Source organism: Berghia stephanieae, chromosome 3 (genome assembly GCF_034508935.2).
Source record: "Berghia stephanieae isolate SIO BIC M18660-M18661 chromosome 3, UCSD_Bste_1.3, whole genome shotgun sequence".
NCBI classification, from domain to species: domain Eukaryota; kingdom Metazoa; phylum Mollusca; class Gastropoda; order Nudibranchia; family Aeolidiidae; genus Berghia; species Berghia stephanieae.
Window position 1 is genome coordinate 82,799,688 of NC_088362.1, and position 17,826 is coordinate 82,817,513.

Sequence of the window (17,826 nt, forward strand, 5' to 3'; positions counted from 1 at the left end):
CCGAAATATATCTGAATTACACCCCTTTAATTTGATTGGCTTATGGTTCAAGACAGCTTATCCAAGCAAATTTCGACTTTGCGTTGTCTGTAATGGTTGACTTAAACCGAACCTGAAATTTATCATTCATCGATTTTGTTTCGAAGTGAATGCATTGATTCCTAATTCTTAATTTCGAAAAAAAATTGTTTATCGCTAATTTTTCAAATTTAATTCACGAACTTTCTTGATATTTTATGTCAAAATGGATTCTGAATAAATCTCCACACGGAGGAGACATGGGTAATATTGTTTTATTTCGCCAACTTTAACTTCTATATTGATGTCCATCTTCTAAATTATCATTAATCTCCATCTATACCTTGTTATATTATTACTATCTATATTATTTCTCTAGTAGTAATATTCATAATCATATCTATCTTTCTATGTATCTATCTATATATCTATCTAGCTATCTATCAATCTCTTACTCTATCTGTCTGGTTATCTATGAATCCATCTATATATTTATCTATCTCTCTAAACGATTAGTATTGTTATATACATTAAATGTACACCATTATTTTTTCAAAGTATTATGTTTATATTTTGTTACTAGTTGTTGTTTTGTAAAAAAGATGAATGCATAATATTATTTTCAACGGCAATAAACAATGTATTCATTCATTCATATACCTATCATTATATCTATCTGTGTCATATAATTATCTATCTTATCTATCGTTCTATATTATTATATAAATATTTATATATAGTCATATATATATATTATATATATATTTATATATATATATATATATCTGTCTACCTATCTATCGCATTTATGGACACTATCTATCTATCTATTTGACTATCCATATCTCTGTATATCTATCTGTCTGTCTACATATCTATCGCAATTATGGATACCTTTATATCTAATCTCTCTATATCTATCTGTCTGTCTACCTATCTATCGCATTTAAGAATACCTATCTATCTATCTATCTATCTATCTATCTATCTATCTATCTATCTATCTATTAATCTTTTAACTATTATGTCTACCAGTGGGACGGAGTTTTCTATAGTATTATAATTTCTCTCGTCATTTCATATATCTATCTCTTTACCGCATAACTAATCCGTCGTAGATTATTGTAACTCCCTGCTTGTCAACTTGCCTCAGGCTTCTATAAAACAATTACAACTACTGCGAACAGTGCAGCAAGAAATTTTGATCATGCAACCACTTTGTTAGCCTCTCTCCACTGGTTGTCCATTGAAAAGCGCACATATTACAAAGCAGCGTGTCTTGTTTATAAGTGTTTGACTGGTATAGATAGCATGCGCTTGGCAAAGAAGCTCATAACATTGCCATCCGGAAGTATAGCGAACCAACACACAAAACTGTGTGTATCCATGAACGTTTATAGTCGGGTTAATACATTTCAGTGAGCATTACTCATAAACGCGGATGGCAAAAAAAAAAACAATAATAAAGACCTGAGTGACGTCATCTTCGAATTATCTATAGCACCGGTATATCTCACAATGTGTAAATCTGAAAATTAGACTTTAAGATATGTAGTGACCAAACGAAAATTTTGGACAAAAGATCAAGAACAAAATTTGGTGATAGATCGTCTGCTTGTGTAGGGAACAATATGCCTTTTTTATGTTGTGTGTTTGTATGTTGGTGTGTACTATCTCGATCGAGGCTGTTGTGAGTTGTTGTCATGATGTTCCGTTTGTGATTGTGACGTCATATTCTGTGTGTCAGGGTATATAAGCGACAGTCGCCGCTTTCTCGCTCTCTTTGACTATTTTGAACTTCTATTAAACGTTTCCTCATCGGACAACCAAAATCTAGGTAGGTGTACTTAGTAAATCGCGTTCTTCCTACTTCGGTGGAGATACATGCCTCGTGCATATTATTTATTTATTTTATTTCTCATCGTGAATGAGATGTAAAAATCTATTCACGACACTTATTTCGGTCCCAAGATTTGGAATGAACTACCACGTGGTCTGAGGGAATGTAAGTCTTTACCTGCCTTTTAAAGGAATCTCAAGACACATCTTTACTGAATTTGCTTTTATTGACGCTATAAATCCATGAATTGGCTATGAAGTCAATGCATTGCATTTTTTTTTCACTCAAAATTGAAAATTTATATTGTAAAGTGCCCAGAGCCTGTGTTTTACACGAGAATGAGCGCTGTATTATTATTATTATTATTATTATTATTATTATTATTATTATTATTATTATTATTATTATTATTATTATTATATTATTATTATTATTATTATTATTATTATTTATTTATTATTATTATTATTCGTAATGCATTTGATTCTGGTTTCAATGAAAAGCCTAATTGTCAGATTAGAATAGAACCAAATCCCGCCATGTGGCCTTGTGGTATGCCACTCTTTTTTGAATCGGAAGGTTCCAGCCTCGCTCGGCGCATGGTTGAGTCCTTGAAAAAGGTTCATATTTCATATTCTCTCACCGTACTCAGGTGGAATGAGTAACTGATAGTTAACAGCGTTGTCTCTGTCGGGGGAAAATGTTATATCGCCTAACAGTCGTCATGTCTCGTTCTACGTTAGACGTAATGCTTTAGGTCAGGACCGTAACTTTCTATCACGTTCTTTACATGAGAGAGAGAGAGAGAGAGAGAGAGAGAGAGAGAGAGAGAGAGAGGGGCAGACAGAGAGAGAGAGTCAGTGACAAACAGAGAGCGAGAGAGATGGATGGAGATATATATTTTATTTTAGAGAGAGAGAGAGGGAAAGAGAAGAGAAAGAGAGAGAGAGAGAGAGAGAGAGAGAGAGAGAGAGAGAGAAAGTCAGTGACAGAGAGCGTAGAGATAGATGGATGTTGTTTTTTTTTAAGATAGAGAGAGACAGAGAGAGATTGGGAGAGGATGAGAATAATGAAGAGAGAGAGAGAGAGATAGAGAGATGAGAGAGAGAATAGAGAGAGAGAGAGAGAGAGAGAGACGGGTTTATCGTGTCGTCATGTGTATAGTGGAAGGAGGGTGGGACTTTTGAGACAATAGACAATGTGGGTGAACCCAAAGAAAAGGGGAGGAGAGTTTAATAGCTGACAATTGACCAAAGGGGTTGTGGTAACTAGTGACATGTCCTAAAGAATTGAGTTGCAGCTCAAACAAGAAGATTCAATTATATGATTTCCTGTAAGTCAATACAAATTAAGCCCCAACCCCCTCTCTTCAAGCTGTCATCTGACTCAACATGGTAACAATGCATCAAATGATTGACCAGTCCATGTTCAAAATTGCAATCCATTGATCAATGTGTTTCCCATTGATTGCCTTTGACAATTCTTTTGAAACGAAGTGCTTTCATATACTATCCCTAACCTATTCTTTGCTCCACCCCCTCCCTCATTTACCCCTTTCTTTATAACTACCAGTCTCTCTCTCTCTCTCTCTCTCTCTCTACTCTCTCTTCTCTCATCTCTCTCTCTCTCGTCTCTCTCTTTCTCTCTCTCTCTCTTTCTTCTCTACTCGCTCTCTTCTCTCTCTCTGTGTGTGTGTTTCTCTCTCTTTGTCTCCCTGTGTTTCTTTCACAAGAAACCACTAAGAAACATACACACATACACACAACACACACACACACAATATATATATATATATATATATATCAATAATAAATATTTCAATCATTATTCATGTTAGACTCCCGCCCTCTACAATGCACATACAAGCAGTCTCTCTCTCTCTCTCTCTCTCTCCTCTCTCTCTACTCATTCAACACACACACACACACACCTCTATCTCTTCCTTCCGACCCCCCCCCCCCCCCCCCCCAGCCGTTTCGAGGCGGAGGTCACAGAGAGTCACATAATAAATATATAATAATAATAATATAATAATAATAATAATAATAATAATAATAATAATATTAGTAATAGATAGGTAGATATATAGATAGCTAGCTATATATAGATAGATAGATAGATAGATAGTAGATAGATAGATAGATAGATAGATAGACAGATAGACAGATAGACAGATAGACAGAAAGACAGATAGACAGATAGACAGATAGACAGATAGACAGATAGATAGATAGATGATGATACGTGATTGGAAGATGTCTTGATAAGTCTTTGTCCAGTTTTCCGATTTTATGCCGTATGGATTAATCTCTTTCATACATTCAATTTTTTCTTTGTAGCGTTTGTTCGATACAATGTCCATTGTGTTGATGATTGGTCGCAAATCAAGGGACTAAACCGCGTAAAATGTCAAAAATTAACTCCCTTAGTGTTTACCGCATTTGCTACGCTTTGGCTTTAGAGAGATGCTAGTCTATTGCAAAGTACTATCCGCCAGATCAAAAAGAACCAACTACCCAATCATGGCTGGGTGGACAGGATGGTCAGAAAAAATCTCGACTTCACTCGTGATCGGGTACAGCGTGTGAATCGAGTGCTCTACGAACTGTGCTATCTGGACCTGTGTAAAATAAAGATCTAAAAAGGTGTGTAGACAACTGTCGGACAAAGTAGAGGGTAATCTGCGACTTCGTCTGAAATTCGTAATAGGACGGGGTGAACCTGAGAGCAAAAAGGGAAATTAAAAAATGTAAACTAGATCATTTAATTTATATAGCGCAATATCCACTAGACGTGGCCAAAATGCTTTACAATGGGTTCTTAGCCAACTGTAACACTGAACATGTAGGACGAGACATGGCGCCTGTGAGGCGAAATTACATTTTTTTTTTATCCGACAGAGACAACTCTGTTAACGATCCGGTACTCATCTTTCATGTTGAGAGAATATGAATAAAGAGCCCTTTTCTAAGAACTAAGCTATGCGCCGCTCAGAGCGGGACTCGAACCTAGGACATTCCGCCGATCAGACGGCGACTGTTTGACACTAGACCACATAGTCGTACAATTTAGAGTTAAAATGACCAGAAAAGGGAAGTTTTAGTTTTCGTCAATGAATGAAATTATTTCCGTTGTTATGATTTGGACACTGTGATGAGTTGTGGCCACTCGTCACAGCTGAAATAGTTAAATTTATGCTTTTTCTATTGATGGTTGAAAATGACGCTGAAAGCTGCTGTTATTATTATTATTATTATTATTATTATTATTATTATTATTATTATTATCATTATTATTATTATTATTATTATTATAGTAGTAGTAGTAGTAGTAGTAGTGTGGTGGTGGTGGTGGGTGGTGGTGGTGGTGGTGGTGTGTGTGGTGGTGGTAGTAGTGGTGGTGGTGGGTGGGGTGGTGGTTGGTGGTGGTGTGTGTAGTAGTAGTGTAGTAGTAGTAGTAGTAGTTAGTAGTAGTAGTAGTAGTATGTTATACTTTAATATTATTATTATTATTAATTATTATTATTATTATTATTATTATCATTATTATTATAATTATTATTATTATTATTATTATTATTATTATTATTATTATTATTATTATTATTATTATTATTATTATTATTGTTGTTGCTGATGATGATGGTATATAATTTGTTCAGAGAAAAATGATGATTTTTGGTCAAGAAGGTCTAAAATAACTCTTGAACCCCTGTTGACCTCATCAAAACATAAAGATGATACCATTTTGAGACGATGGGTGACAAATACGATAGAAAATTATTCCAGAAAAATCAGCATACCAGTCAAGGCAGTTTTTTGGGGGATGATATTTAATGTATTTTGATGATATTCATACCGATAACATTGATGATGATGATGATGATGATGATGATGATGATGATGATGATGATACTGAACATTTATATAGCGCTGTAACCCCAAGACAACAACAGACTAAAATTGCTTAAATTGCAAATTACTTTGGCTGAAACGGACAAACACACACTGTCTGACAATGAAGCACAAACACACACACATACATATGTGTGTGTATATATATATATATATATATATATATATATATATATATATATATATATATATATATATATAATTATGCCTTTTGCGCCACGATATCATAAGATATCGTCGCCTAAGCATTCCACGAAGGAATATAGATAACTTATCAAACAAGATGTCTGATGTCAACAGGAATCACCAATGTTGTCCAAGTGAACAAATTGGCGGTCAATAATCTTGCTCAAGAGAACAAAAACGATAGTGCCTGAAGCGGGGCTCGAACCCGGGTCATCCGGATCACAGTGCAATGCCTTAACCACTCGGCCACTTTGCCCCCGCAGGTGGTCATAATATAACGCGCCGCTTTTTGTCAGTTTCTATCTCTGAGACCCTTCATTGGATTTTTTAAAAAAATCAAAATACAAATAAAACAAATCCTTACACCTAATGTTATGAATAAGAATCAAGAAACAAAAAAAGATACAGTGATTTATCAATCGTATTCAGAAATGCAATATCAGAGAAAAATGAAGCAATATTGCAGAGAGTGAAATGGCGAAGATCTTAACTTTTGTTTCCATTTTTAGCAAACATTAATCATGTTACCAAAAGGATTATTTTCATCATAATTCTCCTCATTATGTAAGAAATCGTATATATATATTATATTATTATATATATATATATATTAATATTATATATATATATATATATATAACACATGCCTATTTTGGTCCTACTATTGCAAAGTTGGCACTGTAAGTGATCAATAAGCACCGCCGTCCCCTTTATGTCCAACGTAGTTTTTTCCAACTTGAAATGTACCTCCGGATTTCCTTAATGGTTATCTCCTTCCATCATAACAAAATGCTTTCTCTCAAGGCTTCTTCTGTGAATGCAGATCTTTGTCCACTATAAACACTCTCAGTCAAAAAATTTCAAATTGCGTAATCTATGGATTCAGGCCAAGTGGGCTCGACGGCTTGCTGTCTTTCTCTATGAAATAAGTATTCTTACATCGAAGAAAATCTTTTGTTCTTTCGCTCGTATGGGATGTAGCACCATTTTGTTGAAAAATGAAATTCCTTCCTGGATAAAGGTGTTCATGGTGGGACAAAAGAATTTCTTTGCAAATGTTGAATGTTCATCCTTAAATTCAAAAGTGAACACCAAGTTCAACACGACATTAAATTGAAAATTTAGATTTTAGAATTTATTTAGCGCAATATACACTAAACAAGCTCTACGCGCTTTACAAGGGATCTCCAAGTCAACAGCAACTTTGAACATGTTTAATGAGTCATTACACCTGTTAGTCTATATTACACACTATTTTCTATTTGACAGGCAAAACATTGTTATCTACCACCTTCTAAATTTACACCTGAGCAAGGTGAGAATAGGTGAGTAAAGTGCATTTTCCAAGCACTCAACATTGTGCCGTTAAGAGTAGGGCTCGAAGCCATTGGCTACTTCAGGGGAGTGTCATACTATAATACCACAAAGCCACACATATAATACCCTTTTTAGGATATCGGTCATAATTTTATTATTTTATTAACTTCAACAGAACTGGTGATTCCAGAAGTTCCAGAAGTAGAGATTGGACAGTGTAATTGTATGGAAGATTCCGCCAGATTCGACACGTGTGATCTGTGTCAGAATGTCCGTGGTAACACTGTGGAAGAGAACACTGAGATGGAGGTAAAGATATGTTAACAGGCGTCTTGTTCTCTCTCTCTCTCTCTCTTTATCTTTCTCTCTCTCTCTCCCTCTCTCTCTCCCTCTCTCCCTCTCCCTCTCTCTCCCCCTCTCTTCTCCTCTCTCTCTCTGTCCCCTCTCTCTTCCCTCTCTCCCTCTCTCTTCTCTCTCTTTCCCTCTCTCCCTCTCCCTCTCCCTCTCTCTCTCTCTCTCTCTCTCTTTTCTCTTCCTATCTCTCCTTCCTCATAGCTAAATGGAAAGGGATTATTATGTATATATATTATATATATATATATATATATATATATATTATATATATATATTTATATATATTATTCATCCATTTATCCATCTCGCTCTCGCTCTCATTATCTTCATCACCACCAGTAGCACATCACTCTTCCCTTTCCTTCTATTCGTTGGTGTAGTGTTTTTATTTTAGTTTAAATAAATTCCCACCTTCCTCCAACTAAAAACTGCATTTCAATCCAAATTTGAAATATTAACATTTATTTAACAGCAAGCAATTTAGTGAGTAGAAAAGTGCCAGAAAACAAAAAAGAATTAAACAAATATTCGCGCCGAAAGGGTCTTGATTCCGCGACCTTACTGTTACAACTCCGCCTGGTCAGAGAGAGCGTAGCGCTACTGTCAGAGCTTTCCGCCACTCAATAAAAACAAAACAAAACAAAAACCAAAGAAAACCCCCAACAAACAGTGGTATCAAACTGTGTCTATCTTGAACCGCTCTCCGGCTTCTTGAGGTCATGGGTTCAACACACATTTATTTAGCGCATTTTCACGGATTTCATTTATTCCACTGGCTGGACAAATGCACTCATATTTCCATTTCATACAGTACTAGTCATCAGCCAGCCGTCGTTTTGTAGTAACACTCTTACAATATCAGCCATATGAAACTTTTTTTTTATTGCATTGTTGGTTTGTTTTGTTTTTTTTTTGTTTGTTTGTTTGTTTTTTGTTTTTGTTTTTTGTTTTCGTTTTTGGGGATTTGCAGACCACGATTAACACTTTGTGACCCATGACCAGTTGCTATCACCGCTGGGTACTATGGACACTGATACTTTTGAGTACCATCTAAAAGATGTCCAAGAAAAATGCGTTAAAATTGATCTTTTTCACTTCCCAACAAAAGAAACGTTATTATAATAAGTGATACTATATTTTCATACCATATTAAGTGTTGCAGTGGGTGGACAGTGTAATTGTAATCAGAATATGAAAGATTTCTCCACATTTTATATCTGTGATCTATGTATTATTTGTGGTAACAATGTTGAAGTGGACACAGAGATGAAGGTACAGAAATATCAGCAGTTCTCTCTCTCTCTCTCTCTCTCTCTCTCTCTCTCTCTCTCTCTCTCTCTCATTTTGAGCAATCCTGTAAAACGCTTCAAAACGGATATGCCGCAAATTTTTTTAAAAAATCTCCCTTTTTTGTTTCTCGCTGATCAGGTAGGAATGGAGGAACTTGCACAAATGGAGGAATTTATAAGGGAACTGGAAGACATTGACGACGATGAACACATAGATGTTGAGACAATTGAGGACAATTTGAACGACAATAGCAATGATGACGAAAATGAATATGGAGAGAATGTTGAAGATGAACACGATCGTGGCCAGGAGGATGACAATGATGATGATGATGATGATGGTGATGATGATGAGGAGGAGGAGGAGGAGGAGGAGGAGGAGGACGAGGAGGAAGAAGAAGAGGAAGAGGAAGAGGAAGACGACATTGAAGTCAGATGGAGGACTATCGTTGAGGAGGAACGGAAGATAATCAAAATAAAATTCGACTTGATTATGGAGAACACATTCCAACTGTGGCGTCGATCTCCAAACCCAGACAGGATTGTCATGTGGACAGATAACTTGATCGACGATTTGGCTCGGAGCAGTAATAGAAGGATGGCGTTGCTAAGACAGCAGTTGTGTGAGTAAATTATTAATTATCTTTTTTTATCTTATAAATTATCTTATAAAATATAAGTGACAATAACAAAATGGAATAGACACGTCAATTTAATTTACTAAGACCGTCGTGTACATATACAGGTTTGACATCTGAACCCACTTCAACGTTGTTGGAATGGACAATATTTTGAGTCGTTTTCTTTTTTTTTTAAAGATATCCATTAAGACAAGGACTCCATAAGGAATTGGGTTATCAGACCTGTATGCAAATGATTGCACGTCGACTAAGACATATGACGTGGACGTTTCTGATTTCCCCTTTCTCAAGAACATGTGATGAAGGAAGTACTAAAAAGAAAACAAGAAAAAACTTGAGCTTTTATAAAGCGCACTATCCACTAAACATGCCCAAAACACTTTACAAGGAGTCCCTAATAAACGGCAACACTTAACATGTTTACGAAACATGATGCCTGTTAGGCGATGTTACAATGTTTCTGACAGAGACAAAGCTGTTAACAGCCAGGTACTCATTTTACACCTGACTACGATAAAGAAAAATGTGAGTAAAGATCTTTTTCCAAGGACTCGATTATTTGCCGCTTATAGCGGGACTCAAATCTTAAACTTGAGCTTTTATATAGCGCAATATCCACTAAACGTGCTCAAATCGCTTTACAAAGGGTCCGTCAAGCGATATTACATTTTTTTCGGACAGACAACGCTGTTAATGGCCAGGTACTCATTTTACACTTGAGGACGGTGAGAGAATGTTAGTGAAGAGCCTTTTCCAAGGAATCAACTATGCACCAAGCGAGGCTCGAACCCAGGACCTTCCGATCTGAATACGAGTGTTTCATTCATCCTGTAATGTTGAAAAATGGTGAAACCCTGAAATTCCACGCCATGTCTTTTTCTTCTTCTTCTAGGTTCCATGCCTGGTCCAGGCTTCGGATACTGCATGAATTATCTCTCTCCATTCCTCCCTGTCTCTTGCGTTTTCAAACAGCTCTTGGATTGTTAGGTTGGTGAAGCCCTTCAGTTGGTCTATGAGTGTTTTTCTTTGTCTCCCCCGGGCGCGTTTACCAGCTATTTTTCCACAACTTACCAGGTATTCATTTTTATCTTTCCTTACTATGTGTCCGAAAAAGGATAGTTGTCGATCCGCTATTAAGGGCATTAGTTTCCTTTGTTGGTATGTTTGTTTTAGCACTTCTTCGTTCGTTTTGTGTGCAGTAACATATTCTTGCATCCTTCTCAAGCACCACATTTCAAAAGCTCAATTTCTTTTGTGTTTTGCATTTGTAGTCCAGCTTTCGCATCCTATAACAAGATTGCCACACGTAGCACTTCAAGACTGATCTAATCCAACGACATCTGTTGTTTTCAAAATGTTTTCCCAGTCCATGAAGCCTTTTGGCTTGAGTTATTCTTGCTCGTATTTGTTACATCTTCCATCTGTTAGTCACTATTGAACATAGGTATTAAAACTTTCTACTTGTAATTCTCAGCCGTCTTTAGATAGATTTAAAGCTTGTTTTCAAGTCGGATTATGCGGATAGAGTACAAGCTGAAATATAATGAATTGAGACTTGAGTTAATTTTATATCAAATCAAGAAACAAGGGGTCAGGTACCGGTGTAAGATAAAGATCTGAACAAGCTTGTATTAATGGCACTAGACAAAGCCAGAGAGAAAAATGGAAGAAGAAAGAAAACCACCGAATAATCATCTGCTCGAGAAAGAAAGCAATATTGTAACTACTTGTTCATACAATAAGTTATCTAAAGATATTAAAAGTGTGATGAATAAATAAAAATATAGAAATCAAAATAAATAATATAAATAGCTTCAAAAAAAAAAATAATAAACAAAACAATAAATAATAATAAACACGGACCTTTGACTCAAAACCCTTTTTCTACCAACAACCCCCCACCCCCTCCAACAAAAAAAAAAACAACAAAAAAACAATGAAAACATAAATACACTACTTAACAAGTAGGTTTGTCTTAAATATATACATTTCTGTTAGAATGATGTTTTATATTTTATATATTGAAAAATCAAACATCTTACACAATGACGAAGAGGTTGTATTAGTTTTCTATTCTTGAATTCACATTTCATAACCTTATAAAAACAAAATATTCCCTACCTGAAATAATTAATAATTTGTTGTGATGAATGATTGCTGCATACGTGCGACATTTTGTTTATTTTTGTTTTGTTGTAGTTTGTTAATTTACTCGTCTTTATTTTGATTCTAATATATTTTCAACGTATTTCAATAGCATGAGATATATAGAACTGTTTTCTAAGTATATCCATTCACAATTTCTTGCCACCGATGAAAAGTACAACCAGAAAGCATCTTAATAGACATAACGTTTATAATCTGATTGATTTAAGGAGAAGGAATCACCCAATTGGCTATTTAATTACAATAAAAGAGCCGAATGACGCCAACTTTCTTCGTTCTAATTTACGTAATAATCCACCATTGACTTGGTTGACTCACATTAAAGGTTGATCTCCTCTTCGTCAAAATAGAAGGAATAAAATTGACGTCGTTCAGCTATTTGTTATTGGTTTTAGTCAACATCTTTTGTGAATCGTTCTTAGTAAATAGTATTAAACTATCAACGTTAAAGGTTAAGCATTACTCCCGTTATATCCATGTGCCGGATGTTATAAGTCTTTTTTTTTTAACTAAACGCAACGCGTCAATACTTAATCGCTCCCCGGATTTAAGGAATTCTGTTCATTGGGGATTGGGTAATATATTTGGTAATTATTTGAAGTTAAACGAAGTGGAGAACTTGTACTTTTTATATTTGAACATTGATGTGACAAGAATGTTTTAGGGTTACTAGGTCATATGCTAGCATATTATCATTATCTTCAAACACATATTATATTGTATATTGTCAACATGATATAAAGTAGAATCTCACAAATGATTGAAAACAAAATCTAAAAAAATCAGCGAACCAATAATGTATAAATTGTCAATACAGGAAGGAAGGAAGTATTTAAAACACATACTACGTCACAAGTATAGATTCAATTCATTCATCCGGAAGATTAAATTATATCAACTGCATTTTTACAAGAATTGATAGTTCATTATAATCATATTTTTCTTTTTTTTTCATTTCAGTTGGAACAAGACATGGTACAGAGGAATGAAATCAGAATGAGTGTTTGTGTTCGTGTGTGTGTGTGTGTATGTATGTATGTATGTATGTATGTATGTATGTATGTATGTATGTATGTATGTGTGTGTGTATGTATGTGTGTATGTATGTATGTATGATGTTGTATGTGTGTGTGTGTGTTGGTGTATGTATGTTGTATGTATGTATGTATGTATGTATGTATGTGTTGATGTTATGTATGTGTGTGTAGATGTATGTGTGTGTATGTTGTGTGTGTATGTGTGTGTGTATGTATGTGTATTGTGTATGTATGTATGTGTATGTGTATGTATGTATATGTGTAGTAGTGTGTGTAGGTGAGTGACAAAGGAGCAGGAGGAAGAGGAGGAGGATGGAAGAATAAGAAAGAAAAAAAGAAGAATTTGGAAGATTGAATGTTATCAAAATTTTTACATTTGTAAAAATATAAATGAAAAAAAACATTCCAACATTCTTTGCCTTCAATAAATTCTCAGAATCTCCTGCACGACTTGTTTCTTTTTCTTGTTTAAAAACTGGCACTTAAGTGTCCATAAAAAAAAACAACAACAAAAAACATATGTCAAATCAATCATTGTCATGGTTTTTGCCACGCAATTTCTATTGGAGACAATTCGTTTTTAGACATAATTTTCACTTTGTAAGTATTCTGCTTCCAACAAAGGAAGTAGACGACTCTTGTCATTCATATTTTGGAAAAAAATCACAAAAAATAACACGTTTTAAGAATTTTGGCCATGAAACTCGACCTTCAAATATAGATCGATTAATACGACCCAAACATTGACAAAAGCTATTCGCAAGTCCCAGGTTTGTGAGGGTTTTTTGTTTTGTTTTGTTTTTTACTAAGATAGGAGTAATTTAATCGATCGACTTTTGAAAGACGAGTTTTCTGGCCAAAATTTTGTTTCACCTGATTTCACCTTTTTATTTTTGGTCTTCTCTATAACTTCCAGACGTAGTTCTGAGACGAAAATAGTTTGACTTTGTCTAGATAGTTGCTGGGATCTGTTGATGGGAGGGAAACAATGACATACGATTTTGTTAAATACACTGTATTTTATCATTCTATATCATGTTTTGAGACTTTAAAGTGTAACATTTTTGGTCGGTTGATGGGAAGGGGATGAGTGGAACAATGGATTATTTGGTAGAGTTGTGGCTTTAAATACGTAAAATTGATAAATACAATTCCTTTTATTCGTCCCCAAGGGGAAAGTTGTCTTTAGGGTCTATTCCAAGGGGAAACTTGACTAGCTCAGGTGTCAGCCACAAAGTGAGTTAGGGCGAAATGGCTTGCTCAAGGTCACACAGGCGGCGGGTAGTCGAACTCGGTACCTTTCAGGTACGATGAAAAGACGGGTGTGTCTTTTTTACGAAACCCGCCGAAACCCGCCGAAACCCGCCGAAACCCGCCGAAACCCGCCGAAACCCGCCGAAACCCGATGAAACCCGACGAATCCCGACAAAGTTATGGGAAGTAGGTGGCTGTGGGAGTGAACCTAGAACTCAGGGAAGTGTACACCATTGGGGAGTGAACCTGGGACTGGGTTTCGGCGGGTTTCGTAAAAAAGAACCAGTGCTTTTTTACGAAACCCGCCGAAACCCGCCGAAACCCGGCGAAACCCGACAATATACAGCAAAGTTATGGGAAGTAGACAACTGTGGGGAGTGAACCCGAGACTCAGGGAAGTGTACACCAGTCGGGAGTGAACCTGAGACTAAGTTTATCGGCCGGTTTCGGCGGGTTTCGTAAAAAAGAATTAGTGCTTTATTACGAAACCCGCCGAAACCCGCCGAAACCCGACAATATCCGGCAAAGTTATGGGAGTTTGGCAACAGTGGGGGGTGATCCTGGGAGTCAGGGAATTGCACACCAGTGGGGAGTTAACCTGGGACTGTGTAAAAAGGATATCAGTGGGAAATAAACCTGGGACTAAAGGGACATGGATACCATTGAAAGTTGAAGCCGGATATGGGAATTGAGTACCAGAGGAGAATGAACCTGACACTATAGAAGGTGGGCGCCAGTGTGGAGTGAACCTGGGACTCAGGGAAGTGCACACCAATTGGGAGTTAATCTTGGACTGTGGGAGATGGATAACTGTGGGTATCCGAGCCGAACTATAGGAGTTGGGTGCCAGAGGAGAATGAACCTGACACTATAGAAGGTGGGCGCCAGTGGGGAGTGAACCTGGGATTCAGGGAATTGCACACCAGTGGGGATTTAACCTGGGAATATGTAAAACGGATATCAGTGGAAAATAAACCTGGTACTAAAGGGAGATGGATACCATTAAAATTTGAAGCTTGGTATGAGAGTTTGGTACCAGAGGAGAATGAACCTGACACTAAAGGAGGTGGGCGCCAGTGGGGAGTGAACCTGGGACTATGTAAAAAGGATATCAGTGGGAAATAAACCTGGGACTAAAGGGAGATGAATACCATTGAAAGTTGAAGCCGGATATGAGAGTTTGGTACCAGAGGAGAATGAACCTGACACTATAGGAGGTGGGCGCCAGTGGGGAGTGAACCTGGGACTATGTAAAAAGGATATCAGTAGGAAATAAATCTGGGACTAAAGGGAGGTGGATACCATTGGGAGTTAAAGCCGGATTTGGTAGTTGGGTACCAGAGGAGAGAGAAACCTGACACTATAGGAGGTGGGCGCCAGTGGGGAGTGAACCTGGGACTATGTAAAAAGGATATGAGTGGGAAATAAACCTGGGACTAAAGGGAGATGAATACCATTGAAAGTTGAAGCCGGATATGAGAGTTTGGTACCAGAGGAGAATGAACCTGACACTATAGGAGGTGGGCGCCAGTGGGAGTGAACCTGGGACTATGTAAAAAGGATATCAGTAGGAAATAAATCTGGAACTAAAGGGAGGTGGATACCATTGGGAGTTAAAGCCGGATTTGGTAGTTGGGTACCAGAGGAGAGAGAAACCTGACACTATAGGAGGTGGGCGCCAGTGGGGAGTGAACCTGGGACTATGTAAAAAGGATATCAGTGGGAAATAAACCTGGGACTAAAGGGAGATGAATACCATTGAAAGTTGAAGCCGGATATGAGAGTTTGGTACCAGAGGAGAATGAACCTGACACTATAGGAGGTGGGCGCCTGTGGGGAGTGAACCTGGGACTATGTAAAAAGGATATGAGTGGGAAATAAACCTGGGACTAAAGGGAGATGAATACCATTGAAAGTTGAAGCCGGATATGAGAGTTTGGTACCAGAGGAGAATGAACCTGACACTATAGGAGGTGGGCGCCAGTGGGGAGTGAACCTGGGACTATGTAAAAAGGATATCAGTAGGAAATAAATCTGGAACTAAAGGGAGGTGGATACCATTGGGAGTTAAAGCCGGATTTGGTAGTTGGGTACCAGAGGAGAGAGAAACCTGACACTATAGGAGGTGGGCGCCAGTGGGGAGTGAACCTGGGACTATGTAAAAAGGATATCAGTGGGAAATAAACCTGGGACTAAAGGGAGATGAATACCATTGAAAGTTGAAGCCGGATATGAGAGTTTGGTACCAGAGGAGAATGAACCTGACACTATAGGAGGTGGGCGCCTGTGGGGAGTGAACCTGGGACTATGTAAAAAGGATATGAGTGGGAAATAAACCTGGGACTAAAGGGAGATGAATACCATTGAAAGTTGAAGCCGGATATGAGAGTTTGGTACCAGAGGAGAATGAACCTGACACTATAGGAGGTGGGCGCCAGTGGGGAGTGAACCTGGGACTATGTAAAAAGGATATCAGTGGGAAATAAACCTGGGACTAAAGGGAGATGAATACCATTGAAAGTTGAAGCCGGATATGAGAGTTTGGTACCAGAGGAGAATGAACCTGACACTATAGGAGGTGGGCGCCAGTGGGGAGTGAACCTGGGACTATGTAAACAGGATATCAGTGGGATATAAACCTCGGACTAAAGGGAGATGGATACCATTGAAAGTTGAAGCCGGATATGAAAGCTTGGTACCAGAGGAGAATGAACCTGACACAAAAGGGGGTGGGCGCCAGTGGGGAGTGAACCTGGGACTCAGGGAATTGCACACCAGTGGGGAGTTAACCTGGGAATATGTATAAAGGATATCAGTAGGAAATAAATCTGGGACTAAAGGGAGATGGATACCATTGGGAGTTGAAGCCGGATTTATTTCCCACGGATATTCTTTTTTATATATTCACAGGTTAACTCCCCACTGGTGTGCAATTCCCTGACTCCCAGGTTCACTCCCCACTGGCGCCCACCTTTTATAGTGTCAGGTTCATTCTCCTCTGGTAGCCAACTCCTATAGTTCGGCTCGGATACCCACAGTTATCCATCTCCCACAGTCCCAGGTTAACTCCAAATTGGTGTGCACTTTCCTGAGTCCCAGGTTCACTCCACACTGGCGCCCATCTCCTATAGTGTCAGGTTCATTCTCCTCTGGTACCAAACTTTCATATCCGGCTTCAACTTTCAATGGTATTCATCTCCCTTTAGTCCCAGGTTTATTTCCCACTCATATCCTTTTTACATAGTCCCAGGTTCACTCCCCACTGGCGCCCACCTCCTATAGTGTCAGGTTTCTCTCTCCTCTGGTACCCAACTACCAAATCCGGCTTTAACTCCCAATGGTATCCACCTCCCTTTAGTTCCAGATTTATTTCCTACTGATATCCTTTTTACATAGTCCCAGGTTCACTCCCCACTGGCGCCCACCTTCTATAGTGTCAGGTTCATTCTCATCTGGCACCCAACTCCTATAGTTCGGCTCGGATACCCACAGTTATCCATCTCCCACAGTCCAAGATTAACTCCCAATTGGTGTGCACTTCCCTGAGTCCCAGGTTCACTCCACACTGGCGCCCATCTCCTATAGTGTCGGGTTCATTCTCCTCTGGTACTCAACTCCCATATCCGGCTTCAACTTTCAATGGTATCCATCTCCCTTTAGTCCCAGGTTTATTTCCCACTGATATCCTTTTTACACAGTCCCAGGTTAACTCCCCACTGGTGTGCAATTCCCTGAATCCCAGGTTCACTCCCCACTGGCGCCCACCTTCTATAGTGTCAGGTTCATTCTCCTCTGGTACTCAATTCCCAT

The 17,826-nt window shown here is 37.9% G+C and overlaps 1 protein-coding gene across 1 annotated transcript; it reads left to right on the forward strand.

Annotated features, from left to right (window-relative positions):
* Positions 1–278: 278 nt before the first annotated feature.
* Positions 279–12,821, forward strand: LOC144969363 (uncharacterized). The gene is made up of 5 exons (XM_078908473.1): positions 279–282; positions 1,766–1,855; positions 7,451–7,584; positions 9,058–9,541; positions 12,686–12,821. Exons 1-5 carry the CDS (start codon positions 279–281, stop codon positions 12,712–12,714), a joined length of 741 nt encoding a protein of 246 aa, XP_078764599.1. The 3' UTR covers positions 12,715–12,821.
* Positions 12,822–17,826: the final 5,005 nt, after the last annotated feature.

Excerpts from the sequence above, each read along its gene's own strand:
- LOC144969363 (XM_078908473.1), top strand. Across the intron at positions 1,856-7,450 it reads ATCGGACAACCAAAATCTAG|AACTGGTGATTCCAGAAGTT; the intron begins GTAGGTGTACTT and ends TAACTTCAACAG. Across the intron at positions 9,542-12,685 it reads GTTGCTAAGACAGCAGTTGT|TTGGAACAAGACATGGTACA; the intron begins GTGAGTAAATTA and ends TTTTCATTTCAG.